The 14,950-nt window shown below is 39.7% G+C and overlaps 1 protein-coding gene across 1 annotated transcript in view; it reads right to left on the bottom strand.

Annotated features, from left to right (window-relative positions):
* Positions 1–290: 290 nt before the first annotated feature.
* The window catches only part of LOC126471599 (uncharacterized), a 133,588-nt gene continuing 118,928 nt past the window's right edge, over positions 291–14,950 (bottom strand). The window contains exons 9-10 of the mRNA XM_050099836.1: positions 641–738; positions 291–517 (exon numbers count right to left, since the gene is read on the bottom strand). Coding sequence (XP_049955793.1) covers positions 378–517; positions 641–738 — 238 coding nt within the window. The 3' untranslated portion in view covers positions 291–377. The remainder of the gene's footprint in view (positions 518–640; positions 739–14,950) is intronic.

Raw genomic sequence — 14,950 nt, forward strand, 5'->3', positions numbered from 1 at the left:
CCTACCAGATAGCTGCATGTATATGTATCCTTCACCTGATCAAATGCCAGTTTGAGGTTTGTCATGCATGTCATGAAATTTTTATTTATCTAATTTCTTACATTAATAATTCTATTTAGGTAGCAGTGTCTGTGCAAACCAGAATAAGATCACTGGCTGTGATTCCCCTTCCCCTGAGAACTTTTGACAGGAATATGAAAGGATAACACAAACAATTTCATGTTTCTTTTTATTATTATTATTATTATTATTATTATTAGAACTGTAGCATATTTATGTAGCTGTGAACACTCTCAATTGCTAATTTCTGAAATTTTAGGGTATCTGATGATTAATGTTTCTTCACTGCAACACACTGTGTCATGGGTCTTTTCCCTTTAAGAAATACGTATGGATGGTCTTTTAGTAAAACTGTTCTTTAGATGACGTGTAATGGATCTTGCTCCACTGAAGAGGATGACAACAACATCATACAAAGTGAGTTCAGTAAAAAGTCTACTAAGGCATGCCACTGCAACTGCAAGTCAAGAAACAACTAAGTATTAGATGAATTTCAACTATAATCATAATTACTCATATTCTAATATTCTTTGGCTAACATTTTCAAAGTTGTTATCAGAATAATATCACTGAATCTTACCAAGAAAATCCACCATTCTTAACCTTGAGTGCATGGTAATTTTTTCTGTTGCTGCTGTTGTCAACTGTAACTCTGAAGAGATATTCTGGTCACCTGTGCTGCAATAAAAGCAATTTTTAAATAACATACAACTATTTTATTAAATATGATGCTGACACAAATGAGAGAAACCATATCTACTTGATCATATTGCAAAAAATTCAATTTGACAATAGCAGTAAAAACTATCTTGTAAAACTCTCTCTCTCTCTCTCTCTCTCTCTCTCTCTCTCTCTCTCTCTCTCTCTGTGTGTGTGTGTGTGTGTGTGTGTGTGTGTGTTGATGTGAATGGGAGGAGGGTTGGATGAACATATTCATGTGCATTTGTGTACTCACATGAGGAAGATAAATTATAGATGATGTAATACTGTTACTTACTGTTACTTTTCATAAACAGTTCTTCGTACTTTCTAAAGGATTGTATATAAATTTAGACAAAATTTTCAATGGAGTACAGTGATCTAGTGCTATATTTAGGTTAAAATCTACAGGATTGTATTATGTTTGAGAACTACTAACCTTGTAATAGTAGTAATAGTAATGCAGAATCCAAAAGAAAATTTTCAGTATGACCTCCTCATAAGAGAGAAGAATAATAAGGTAATGAAAAATGGGAACAAAAATGCATAATTCTGAGTTAATGCCACTAATACTGGTGAACTGTTATACTATTGTTGCATATCAGAGGGCATGAGTAGCCTAAAGGCCTTTGATCATCATGATATTGCAAGTTGTGCATGCTGAAAAATGCTTAGTTATTTGTGTCTCAGTTGACAGGCTCTCAGTAGGCACACATGTATACTTGGTTTTTCACACAAATAAAAGTGAAAAAGTCTTAAGTCAAAGGAATATGCTGTTAAGTAATCTGTCAATCCAGTGAAGGCTATAATGTGTTTTAGGCAAAGGCACCCATATGTTTGTTAATTGAGGAGGGGGGGGGGGGGAAGGGGAGGTGCCCTAGACCTTGGGGTATGGTGTATTTTTAATATATTGGAAGTTGAATGGTGAGTTGTAAGTATCCATGACAAATTTTCAAGGATGTGATCCCCGCCCCCCCTTTCCTTGGCTGTAGGAATGGATGCCCCTTGTATTAGGATGCAGGTGAGTAGATAGATTGAAATGTGGGGTTAAACCAGCACTCAGGATACTAGAAACATGGCTCCTGTTTAATGTGTGAAGTTCTGTTCAGTAATTGTACCTGATTGTACCTGGAAAAATGTAAGATTTAATTATATTTTTCAAATATTAATGGAGAATCTCTTTATGTCCACCCCTATCCACTGGAAATGTACATCTTACATCCTGATCCTTGTTAATGTCACATGTACATGAGTAACACAGTAGCTAGCTGCAAAGCTAGATATCATCTCACATTGTTATAAGAAGCACCTATATAATGTTATTCATGTAGAATAATGTGTAACAGTCAAAGATTGTACATACTGCAGATGGTATGGCTACATAATATTTCGTATGATGTGTCACTGCCAAGTAACAAAGCTTGATGAAAGTTTGGCCATACATAGTAAGAACATCTAAAGTATTGTACAGAAGGTAACTGAAAGAAATATGCACTGAGACAAACAGAAATGATACTTTTATTCAAAGACAACAATCATGCTGAAGTCAATACAATTTATGATGCTCCTCTGGCATTTCAAATGGTGGGACATGCCTCTTAATCGTGTGTGTGATCAACGCAGATAACAATGCATGCTCTATAACATTCTTCCAAACTGGCTCAAGGTTGGTGAGGAGTTCTTGTGGTAGGGCATTCCTTTCATCCATCAGAATGATCAACACCTGCTGGATGATCATTAGTGTGTGTGGACGTGCTGTAGTATGTTTCCCCTATGCATCCCACATATGCCAAGAGCTCCTCTACTTGCACTGCTCAGTGCTGTCATGCATTGTCATCCATAAAAAAGTAGTTGTGATCATATGTGCCACTGAAAAAACACATATGAGCAAGGAGTACAGTCATGTTGCCCAGCGATTTGGATGTCAGTACCCCCAAGAAACATTATGCTTCTCCACACAGTAAAACTTGGACCACCAAAATTATCATGTTCAACAATGTTCCTGCATGCATTATGTGTTCCCACATCTTACCATATCAGTGTGTGTCCAGCACTATCAAGCCTAGCTGTTTTGGTAGTGCAAGTGTTATGGTGTGGGGAGACATAATGTTGCATGAACATACTGACCTCCAAACCTTTGAACACAGCACACATCACAGTCAGTGTTACAGTGACATTGTTCTCCTTCCCCATGCACATCTTTTCACGGATGTATATGGCCCTGATTTCATTTTTATGGATGACAACATGCAATCACATCAAGCAGCACAGGAGGAGGAGCTCTCAGAGTGAGGGGATATTTGGCAAATGGACTAGCCTGACCATACTCCCAGATTAAATCCCATATAGCACATGTGGGATGTATTGTGGAGACATATTACAGCATGTTCACATGCATTAGTGACTGTCCAGTAGTTTTCAATTGCAATGGTGGAGGAATGGAACACTCTGCTATCAGAACTACTTATCAACCTTGTGGCCAGTGGGAGAGTACATTGCACAGCATGCATTGCCATCCATGAGAATCATGTACTTTACCAAGAAGCATGTCCCATCTTTTGTAATCTTCAGGGAACCATCATGAATTGCAGTAACTTCAGTGTAATTATTGTCTTTGAATAAAATTATCATTCCTGTTCACCTCATTGCATATTTATTTTACTCACCTTCTGTACTATACTGCATTAGTTCTTTCTACGTATGATCCAAGTTTCATTGAACTATCTTTGATCTTTCTATTCTTGTTATCTTGCTAATCTCGTTTGTAACATGATTTTTTGGCTGTGTGGAATAAAAGTGAATACTATCATACTAATGACCCGAAGAAGAAATTGGGTTCTTGTGGATAGGTTGTTTGCCATGATTTGCTTGGATACCTTCCACTTACGGCTGACATAAATATGTATGCCATATACAGCATCTACTCATTGTGCTTCCAGTTGCAATACAAGACTCACTCTGTCGCCTCCACTGTGACTATACTCTACTACATCACGAAGGATGTTTGTCACTGACTGTTCTTCAGGCTTAGTGTTTTTAATCAACACAGGATCAGATGACAGCATGCTGGCAGCCATGTACTCCAAGGGCATCAATAAAAGGGGACTAGCACCTCCTCACCCTAGCTCTCAGGGAAAGGGAAAAAGTACAGTGTAGGCATGTATTTTTCTTTCAAGAAACTGATTTAAAAGTCATTATTACGCTGTTTTTTAACAGGGTTGACACTGGAACTTTTTTATGACTACTTACAAGTTGGCATTCATATTCCAAAATATTAAAAATACTCCATACCCCTGGGTCTGCTCCCCACCCCCTCCCCTACAAACTATCATATGGACACCCTGGATGTAATCAAGCCAGTATGGTCCATTTAAAGGCAGTCAGTGATTCCATCATATGCAAATATAGTCACAAGACTTTGGTTTGACATTGGCCTCACCGATCAGTGCAAGTGGACATGTGTGTTAACTGCCATTGGTCAACGAACTTGGGGACAGATTGCCTCACAAAAGCTGCTCTGACTATGGATTTACAAAATGCTTGCCTGATACATATAATCTGCAGCTGAGTATCCAAGTTGCCGCGCGGGATTATCCAAGCAGTCTAAGGCACTGCAGTCATGCACTGTGTGGCTGGTCCCAGCAGAGGTTCTAGTCCTCCCTTGGGCATGGGTGTGTGTGTTTGTCCATAGGATAATTTAGGTTAAGTAGTGTGTAAGCTTAGGGACTGATGACCTTAGCAGTTAAGTCCCATAAGATTTCACACTCATTTGAATTTTTTTTTTTTTTTTTTAAATATCCAAGCTCCATAACAATGAAGATGATTATGCAACAGTGAAGCCTGAAACAATTGGGCTATGTATGGAAGACAGTGTGTTAGAAGGTACCCTGAAGGCCACAGAAACCTGCAAAGCATTAGAGATCTTAACACACCTTCACAATGTGACCTTGCCTTTCATACATCAGTGTCATTGGAAAAGTAACATATTGTCTCTATTAAGGTCAAAGTTCAGTGTAACAGTGAAGTTGGTTGCATATAAGAGGTCTAGGTGAAACCAAGTTAATAGATGGATATTTTTACCAGCCCCTAGTTCTGCTATGACAGTTCTAGAGTCATTCAAAGAGGTGTGAGCTACCCACACCATGCAGTACTAGCTGGAGGTGACTTTAAGCTACCAAATACAGACTGTGATGTCTGTGGATTCGTTGTGACAGATACAGATGGGCAGTCTTGGGAAGTACTTTTGAACACGTTTTCTTATAACAGTCTTGAGCAGCTAGTTTGACAGTCCACACACAATGGAAATATCTTAGGTCTCGTAGCTACAAACAGGATGGACCTTATTGACAGCATCAGTACAGAGATGGTGATTGGCATGATATCTTTATAGCAACTATGGTTATGAAAGTCAAGAAGGTTAGGACAGTGTTTCTGCTGGAAAGAACAGATAAGCAGTTATTAGCATCACACTTAGACAATGGAATGATATCATATGCTTCCAATATCATGGACACAGAGGAATTATGGATGAAGTTTAAGCAGATTGTAAATCTTACTCTGAAGAAGTGTGTGCCTAATAAGTGGATTAAGGATGGAATAAAAACCACCATGGTTTAACAACAAAATCTGGAAAATACTGAGGAGGCAAAGACTGTTAAACACTCTGTTCCAAAGGGTATGCACAAATGATGATAGGTAATGGTTAGTAGAGATTTGTACAGCTGTGAAAAGATCTACCTATACAACAACTACTGCTGTCATACTCTAGTAAAGGATCTTACTGAGAGCCCATGAAAATTCTGGTCCTATGTAAAATCACTAAGAGGTCTAAGTCATCCATCCACACACTCACTGACCAGTCTGGTGTGGCAGTTGAAGACAGCAAAATGAAAGCTGAAGTTTTAAATTTCACATTTAAGAAATTGCTCACATAAGAGAATCATACAAACATATAGACATTTGACCATAGAACAGACTCCTGTATGGATAACTTAGTAATGTGTCCTATGCACACTCATACCAGGCTGTTCACCCGAGATTTATTTCATTATAAAATACACCTGGAGAAATTGAAGAATCACATAAATAATATACACCTCTAGCATAGAGAAACAACTGAAAGAGTTGAAAACAAATAAGTTGCCAGGTCTGGACAGAATCACAGTTTGGTTTTACAAGGAGTACCCTACAGCATTGGACCCTTACTTAACTTGCTTTTGTCACAAATCTCTTGCCTTGTGCAAAGTCCTAAGTGACTGACAAAAAGCGCAGGCAACTCCCGTATACAGGTTGAGTCACTAACTATTGCCACCAAGAATAACTCTGAATGTATGATGGGAGCTGAAAAGTTTGTGGGACAAAAGTTGCATGGGACAACAGGGGCCATAATATGACGTTGATTTTTTGTTGCAAAGATATGAAGGCCAACTTTGGTTTTTTAAATGGGATGCTATAGTTTGATACTTATTTTCTGATAGCAGCTATCAAGAGAAATCCAATTATGTGTAGCAGTAAGATCTTTGAAGGTCAACAAAGGTCACAAAGGTAGCATGAACCTCCATTTAGAGAAGGTGTTCGAAGTGATGACCATTAGTATTAATGCAGTGCTGCAATCTTCTTATCATGGATTGGGGGGTATTCCTTATCACATCAGCACTTATCAAAGCACATGCTCTGACAATTCTCTCTCGCATATCTTCAGGTGTAGTTGGAAAATCTTTATAAACAATGTCTTTTATGAATCCCCACAAGAAAAAAATCCAGAGGAATCCAGTCTGGCAAATGAGCTGGCCATGACACATCTCCTCCATGTCCAATCCAACAATTTGGGAATTGTCTCTGCAACTCTTTTCAAGCCATCAGCAAAAAATGTGCAAGACACCCATCATGTTGATACCACATTCTGTTCCTTGTTCCTAAAGGTATTTCTTTCAATAAAAGACCTAATGTTTCTTGCAGGAAAGTGGTGTACTTTCTACCATTAAGATTTTTTTAAACAAATAAAAAAAGGCTCTAAGCACTATGGGACTTAACATCTGAGGTCATCAGCCCCCTAGACTTAGAACTACTTAGACCTAACTAACCTAAGGACATCACACATATCCATGCCCGAGGCAGGATTCGAACCTGCAACAACAGCGGCAGCGCACTTCCAGACTGAAGCGCCTAGAACCGCTCGGCCACAGTGGCCGGCTCATTAAGATTTCCTTCGATGATATAGGGGCCTAAATTCTGTCCTCCAGAATCCCCCACCATACATTCCCCGACCATGGTTTTTGGTGTGCAACTTGCCACAGCCAACATGGATTTTCAGTTGCCCAATAATGCATGTTATGTAAATTAACATTTCCATGGTTCATGAATATAGCCTTGTCAGTAAATAAAATCAAATTAATAAGTGTGTCATCCCACTGAATCTGAAGTTGAGCTCATCGGCAGAATTCAATGCAGTGCATACAATCCGTACCAATTAATTCTTGGTGGAGACTGATATGGTAAGGATGATATTTACAGCAATGCAGAACAAGAACAACACTACTCTGGCTCATGCAAGACTCCCTTGTGATCTGACACAAACTAACACAAGGATCTCGAACCACAGTGGCAAGAGTACCAATATCGATTTCCTCATTAGTAACTTTTCTTTGCTGGATATGTTTTGGATGCATTAAAGATCCAGTTGTTCTCAATTTATCATACACATATTTAAATGTACGACGTACGGGGTGAGTACATTTAGGATATCTTTTGGCATATAAGTCTCTACTCCTCACTGAATTTTGTTGGCATTCTCCATAAATGAGAAACATATCGACTTGCTCTTCGAAGGAATACATCATTTATATTCACTTGACTCGACGATACTAGTCTTACCTTACACATTTAAAATTCGTACATCCCAACATCAAATTCAATGTGGAGACTGAAGCAGAAGGAAGATTACCGTTCCTGGATGTCATGGTCAAGAGAAGAGCTGATGGCACACTGGGCCACAGTGTGTATCGGAAGAAAACATACACTGACCTATTTTTGCATGCAGAGAGCTGCCACCACCCTTCACAGAAGAATGGAGTACTAAAAACACTAGTACACAGGGTGCACACTGTTTCAGATGCAGAGTCTGCTCAAGGAGCTGGAACACCTCAGAACTGCATTCCGAAAAAAAATGGGTACCCAGAATCACAGATTAGGTGTGCTCTCAACCCCACCACACCAGAACAATCTGTGGAGATGGAAGAAGCCATGGAGGAAGAGGCAGCCTCTACCTTTATATGGTACACTGGCACCTTATCAGGAAAAATTGGATGCATATTGAAGAAGCCCTAAGTAGAAACAGTCTTTCACCCACCCAATAAAACATGAGCATTATTGGGAAGCGTCAAAGATAATCTCGGCTTGTGGAAGGCCGGCATATACCAGATTCCATGTTAATGTGAGAAGACATATATAGCACAGACAATGCACACCATCAAATGTTGTTGTAGAGAACACCAGAGGCACCCTCAACTGGTGATCCCAAAAAATCAAAGGTCGCCGAGCACTGTTTGTCCGAGAATCACGCGATGGAGTATGAACGTACCGAGTTCTTGGCACAAACTTCCCAATATTGGAACATCGTCATTATAGAGGCCCTAGAAATTCATACCATGTATGATCTCATCAACTGAGATTGTGGCTATAATGTTAGCAAGGATTAGGGACCAGCACTGACTTAAATTAAGAAGTTTCTCAGCAAACAAAATGACCTGGTGATTAGGGCAGACAGAGAGCTTACATCAACATCATCACAGACACTGATGCTAGTGTCTCCATGACTGCTGACGTGTGACCATGATTGCTGACCACGGGCAAAGCGACTCGTGGGAGCATGGAATATCAGAGGATATTTGTTGGTCCCATGCCCGTAGGGTCTCAGTTCATCAGCGCACCTGACGATGGCAACATGGTTGATCACTGAAATATTGTGGCTGTTGGAGACTATGAACTGGCAGCACATCTGTGGAATTTTCAGTCAACAAATACACTGGGAGAAACTGAGGAATCACAAATTTATATTGACTTTGTGGGTCTCTTGCCTTGCTCAGTGGTAATAAATTCATTCTCGCATATGTGGATGAGTTTATTGCAATTTGATTGGTTGTTACCAGTCCAAGCTGCTAGCAAACAGATATTTATTTAGAATTTACAATGCATTTTTGAAACATTTGGCACACCCCAATGTTTCATGATGGATAATGCTACCACCTTTACGTCTATCAAGTTTACACCATTTTGCCTTGATATGGGAATCCATCACCTTACAACAATAACCTATTATCCTAACTCTTAATATAGCAGCAATCAAGGAGGATGGTACCATTCATTGCATTGGCTCATGATGGCCTTCAGTACTACTCAGCATGAGAATGGCAAAATTGCTACAACCAATCTCAGTTGGTTAAAGGTTAGCCACCACTCTTTGCAATTTTTGGTTCATTGAGGACTTGTTACCAGAGAACATCAATTCTCATCAAGTGATTCCAAAGTGGTGGTTGGTGGAAAGGAATATTTTTTGAGCCTACAACAGAGAACATAAACACTATAATCAAGCAAGGCAGGCAAAATGTACTGAATTGAGGACTGGGTATGTTCATTAAGGACTATCAAGGATGCAGTAAGTCAATGGAGAGGATCAGTAAAAAGTTGCTGCTGCATTTCAAGGGGCCCTTGGAGGTCATTGGATTTCTTAAAACTGTTATGGGGAACTTAAGGGACCTTGGAACTGGCAAGTAAGGGCAATGGCCAAACTCAAAGGGGGATGGGGGAAAGATGTGCCTTGTTGGCACTTATCAATAGTTGCATCTTGGGGCAATGACCTCTCTTAGGGCTGGAAAATGCCGAAGGTTCCCAAGCATGGTGGTTGGCCCCAAGTGAAGTCGTTGCTGACTGGAGTGGGGTAAGCTGAAAGTGTGGTGGGCAAGGCCTGGCTGGTGGGCTGAGAGAATTGGCTGGGAGCAAGTTGTATGTTTGGTGCCCCCAAAGGTGTTGTTGCAGAAGTATCAATACTTGATTGGAAAATGTGATAATGATATTTATGGCAATGTAAACATAATGAAGCTGATGAATGCATTAAGGTATGATTGTACTGTGCCTCTGCTGACAGCTTCTTGGAACTTTTCAACATTGTTGTCATGGTCTGTCTTTTGTTGAATACTGAGTACTATATGTGGTTCAGAGACAAGGTGCTGAATTTAACAGTGGGAAGTCTTTTGCAGTGTGTCAATGGTATTTTAAAAGGAACTCTAAAGACATCCTTATAAGGTGGCAGAATGACGGACTGGTGTTCCTCTACTAGTTTTTATGGCAGTCTGCCACTACTGACCTCATTACAGCTGCTTGCATATTATTGAGTAAGCTGATGAAATGTTGTTATTTCCAGTGTGTAACATATCCCCATCCCAGGTTAATGGAACCACTGTGCAAGTGCTATGTATACAATGGCACAGTTTGTGCCAATAAGCTCCATGTAATGTTGTTTCTGTAAAACGAAAATGTGCCATGTACTCATTTAGATGTCATATACGTCACTCCTATGACATCATGTTATGCTCATAAAATAAATCTGATGTGTTCACGCTATTTTAGGAGCATGTTACTTTTGAGCAGTTGTTGCAAAGGTCTAAGTAATGTGCTCCTAAAATAGTATGAACACCTCGGATTTATTTTATGAGCATAACATGTTGTCATAGGAACAACATCGTATAGGACATAATCTGCTACTAAAAATTTATCCATAAAATACTTGAAAATGGCCTAAAGCTGAAATTGTACAATTGTACATTAAATAAAGAGTATGGCAGCTGAAGGCTTCAAGAAATCTTTCAAAAAATTCATTGCAGCTGCGGACCCTATCGCACTAAAAATTATACACATCTTATGCTGGCGAATTACTGGGCAAGGTATTGGTAGTGGTTGAGGTATGCTGCACCAGGAGAAAAGCATTACTTTGTATTCATTATAGACTTCTGTATTTCTGTAAATGATGCTGTAAAAGGTGATAATCTACTTGTTTATAACCTGGATCAGAAGACTAGTAGGTTCCTCGATAATGGTTTCTTTGATAAAGGGAATAAAGGAAGATGATTATATTATAGTTTTGTAAAAGTTATAATTTTGTATTTGTTGTTTTTAAAGATTCTCATCCTATTGAGTGTTTGATTATCAGCAACTATATTATGGTAATTAAAGGTTGGTTACTGTTTTTCTACAAGATTTTGCAGTAGCAATTCAATTGTTAATAGCTTTATTCTGTTAGTCTTTCTTATATTAACTTCCAGTCATTACATTGTACTAGTTATGCTGTTTATCCTTGGGTTCGCTATTGTGTAATTTGATCAATAAATTTTACCTTGTATTGTATACTCAACCAATCGTGTCCATGAATAATTATTTTGAACCCAACAGCCTACTTCCATTACATGCCAGGAGTCCACTCAGCATACACTCACTATAATGTATGGTGCCATAATGCAATTCTGTTGTAAGGAGATGAAGTTTGGAGCACTCAATGACACAGACTCCACAGTAAGTATTATACACAAGCACTACTACACCTGAGTCTGCAGAATGGGTTCAGCTGTATCATTGTCTTACCCCTTTACTAAAGGACACTTATTCTTATACTGTTCATATACTGTGCTTGAACAGTTGAAAATACCTTGAGGTATTTACATAAGCTTCACACATACGTATTTGTCTTACCTCCAGCACAATGCAATGTACTGAGAGCAAAATACAGCAGCATGAGTGTTCATCAGGGTATTGTCAGTAGCGCCCCAGGTAAGTGTGACAGTACCACTATTATTTTCTATATACATAAACGATCTGGTGGACAGAGTGGGCAGCAATCTGTGACTGTTTGCTGATGAAGCTGTAGTGTACAGGAAGATGTCTTGATTGAGTGACTGTAGGAGGGTACAAGATGGTGTAAACAACATTTCCTATGGGCATGATGAATGGCAGCTATCTTAAATGTATAAAAATGTAAATTAATACAGATAGCAGGAAAAACAAATCTGTAGTGTTCGGATACAGGATTAGTAGTGTCCTGCTTGACACAGTCATGTCATTTTAATACTTGGGTGTAACGTCGCAAAGCAATATGAAATGGAATGAGCATGTGAGGACTGCAGTAGGAAAGGTGAATGGTCGACTTATACTCATTGGGAGAATTTTAGGAAAGTGTGATTCATTTGTAAAAGAGACTGCTTATAGGATGCTATCGCAATCTATTTTTGAGTACTAATTGAATGTTTGGGATACATACTAGGTCAGATTAAAAGAAGACAATGAAGCAATTCAGAGGAGGGTGCTAGATTTGTTATTGGTAGATTTGAACAACATGAAGATGTTACAGAGATGCTTTGGGAACACAAATGGGAATCCCTGGAGAGAAGGCAATGTTCTTCTCAAGGAACACTATTGAGAAAATTTAGAGAAGTGGCATTTGAAGCTGACTGCAGCACGATTCCCTTGGTACTGACACACATATTGTGTAAGGACCATGAAGATAAGATATGAGAAATTAGGGCTCATGAGGAGGCATATACACAGCCATTTTTCCCTAGCTCTATTTGCGAATGGAGCAGGAAAGGAAATGACTAGTAGTGGTACGAGGTATCCTCTGCCATGCATCATATGCTGGCTTATGTAATATTTATGTAAATGTAGATGCAGATGCTGTGAAACCACTGGTCATGACCACACATGCAACAGTGCACCATAATGTACCACCCTTGGTTCACTTGTTTGTTTAAGTATCTTTCACATTGCACCAGAATGATTCCATGAAACCAAAGTTATTTTTGTAGAGATGTTTCAGGATGGAACCACATGCCGTTCAGACAATCCTTGTTCTTCACCACTCCATTTGGCATGAAAGAAGGGTGGTTCATGTCATTCTAGTGGTGATTAGTGTATGGTGAACATCTGAACAATCCTGGATAGATACTCAATACCAAACATCCAGGATTTCACAAGGGCTCTGGTGGGTGTGACTATTTATAATGTGTTTTATTTCTGAAAAGCGTATAATCCAATTCCAGTGGCAATCAGTGACATACATAAAACTGCAGTGGTAATGATGTGTGGACTGTGTGAGTTTTCTATTATGCCTTTCAGGCTTAAAAATGCATCCCAGAAGTGGCAATATTTTTTGGACTGTGATTAAAGGAGACTTCCATTTTGCTTTGATTACCTCAGTAACATACAAGTAGTTTCTAAAAGGCCCAGTTACATAAAAATCACTTAAAGGAGGTACAACAGAGGTTAACTGACAATGGAATTACATTAAACAAGGACAAGTCTATTGTCATGAACCTGTGATAACCTTCCTTGGCCATAAAGTATCAGTGCATGGCATTACAGCCTTACCTGGGAAGTTTGATACTTCACGTGCCTTTTGTGGTTGCAGAATTATCAACAACTGAGATATATCTTTGGCATGGTTAATTTTTACAGACCCCATGTGCCAAGAACCTCTACAACACAAATGACTTTCAAAAATACACTGGCAGGCTACAACACAATAGGCAAGCACCCTCTCCTTTGGAGATGGAAAAACTGCTTTCAAGAACTTACAAGAAAGCCATGCTGAAGCTGTGGCATTTGCTCACCCCTCTCCTGGGGTGAGCTTATCTCTGGTTGTTGCTGTCACCAAGTACACTATTGGTACAGCACTATATAAAAAACTGAATGGACATTAGCTACTTCTGAGTTTCTCCAAAAACTGCAGCCCAGCCAAACACACTGGACCACATATGAAAGGGAGCTTTTAGTGATCTATGGGAGAATCTGCAACATTTCTGTCCACTTGTTGAGGCCCATCCTGTTACTATTTATACTGAAATCAAACCCAGTGTGTCAGCATTCCAAAAGACCAGCAGCAAGTGTTCTCTATACTAGTTCTGGCACGTTGAATACATCTGCAAATTTAAAATGGACATCTGCCTCAATGATATCTACAAATCAACTGAGTCATGATATTATGCCTCAGTTTTCACAGATGGTTTTTAAAGTTATCTACATGCTGAAACAGCCTGAGACCAATGCCACAGTCAAACAGATGACTTATCAATTCATATATCCTTCAGACAGGAAAGATGCATGTGCACACAGATGTGGGACTTTTTCTGGCATCAGTGATGAGGTTCAAGCCCACTCACATTGATGCTGGGTCCTCTTCCCCTGTTTGAAGGCTACAGATATATATTCATGGTGGCAGAGAGATGCATGTGGTGGGTAGACACATCTGCTGAGATGACTGTTAGGACATCTGTCAAGACCTGGTTGGTATGTTTCAATTTCTATCCCCTCATCACCACAAACTGATGGTGATAATTTGAGTCTAACCTTTTCAATGAACTGTCAAAAATGTGTGGTTTCCATTGTCATTGTACAACAAGCTAGCACTCAGCAAGCAATGGCAAGCCATCCTAATGTGCCACAATGATGCTTGGACTCAAGTGTTGCCCCTCATTCTGTTAGGACTATGACCAAGCTTGAGAATGTACCCCTGTTTGCCATCAGCAGAGATGGTCTAAAGCAAACCTCTGGGCATACCAGCAGATTTTCACAATTCCTCACCTCTGTCAAATGAGTTGCAGCTTCCCCACCTGGTACAGCAACTGAGGGACCATGTAGCATGGATGCATCACCTTCCTGTGTCACACCATGATTCTCATACAGTTTTCAGGAGTAAGGCTCTAGCAGACTGCTCTCACATCATCCTTTGGACAGATCTAGCCTGCCCACCAATACAGTTTCCCTGCTCCAGACCCTTCCTAGTTCTTTGGTGTGGGAAACACATGATGGATATTGTCAAAAACAGCAAGCACACCAAAGGCTCCATCAAATGAGTTGAATTTTACCACCAATTTATATCAATGCCATGCCAACACCAGAGAGTCAATACTGCATGCTCCTACCTCGCTGTCTCTTAGCAATGGCACACCTTCTGACCTCCACTCCCCAGAATAAGCAGTGTCGCCGACTACAATTAGATGTCCATCATGCCCAGCACTCCACACACAAAATGGCTATGCAGTCAACTCCAAATTCCCCTTTATTCCCAGTGCTCTGTACTTTGGGGTGGTGGGGAATGTATATAAGTGACATAATTGACTATGTTACAACTGCAGTATTTCTTTAACAA

Source organism: Schistocerca serialis, chromosome 3, assembly GCF_023864345.2.
Source record: "Schistocerca serialis cubense isolate TAMUIC-IGC-003099 chromosome 3, iqSchSeri2.2, whole genome shotgun sequence".
Taxonomy (NCBI): Eukaryota; Metazoa; Arthropoda; class Insecta; order Orthoptera; family Acrididae; genus Schistocerca; species Schistocerca serialis.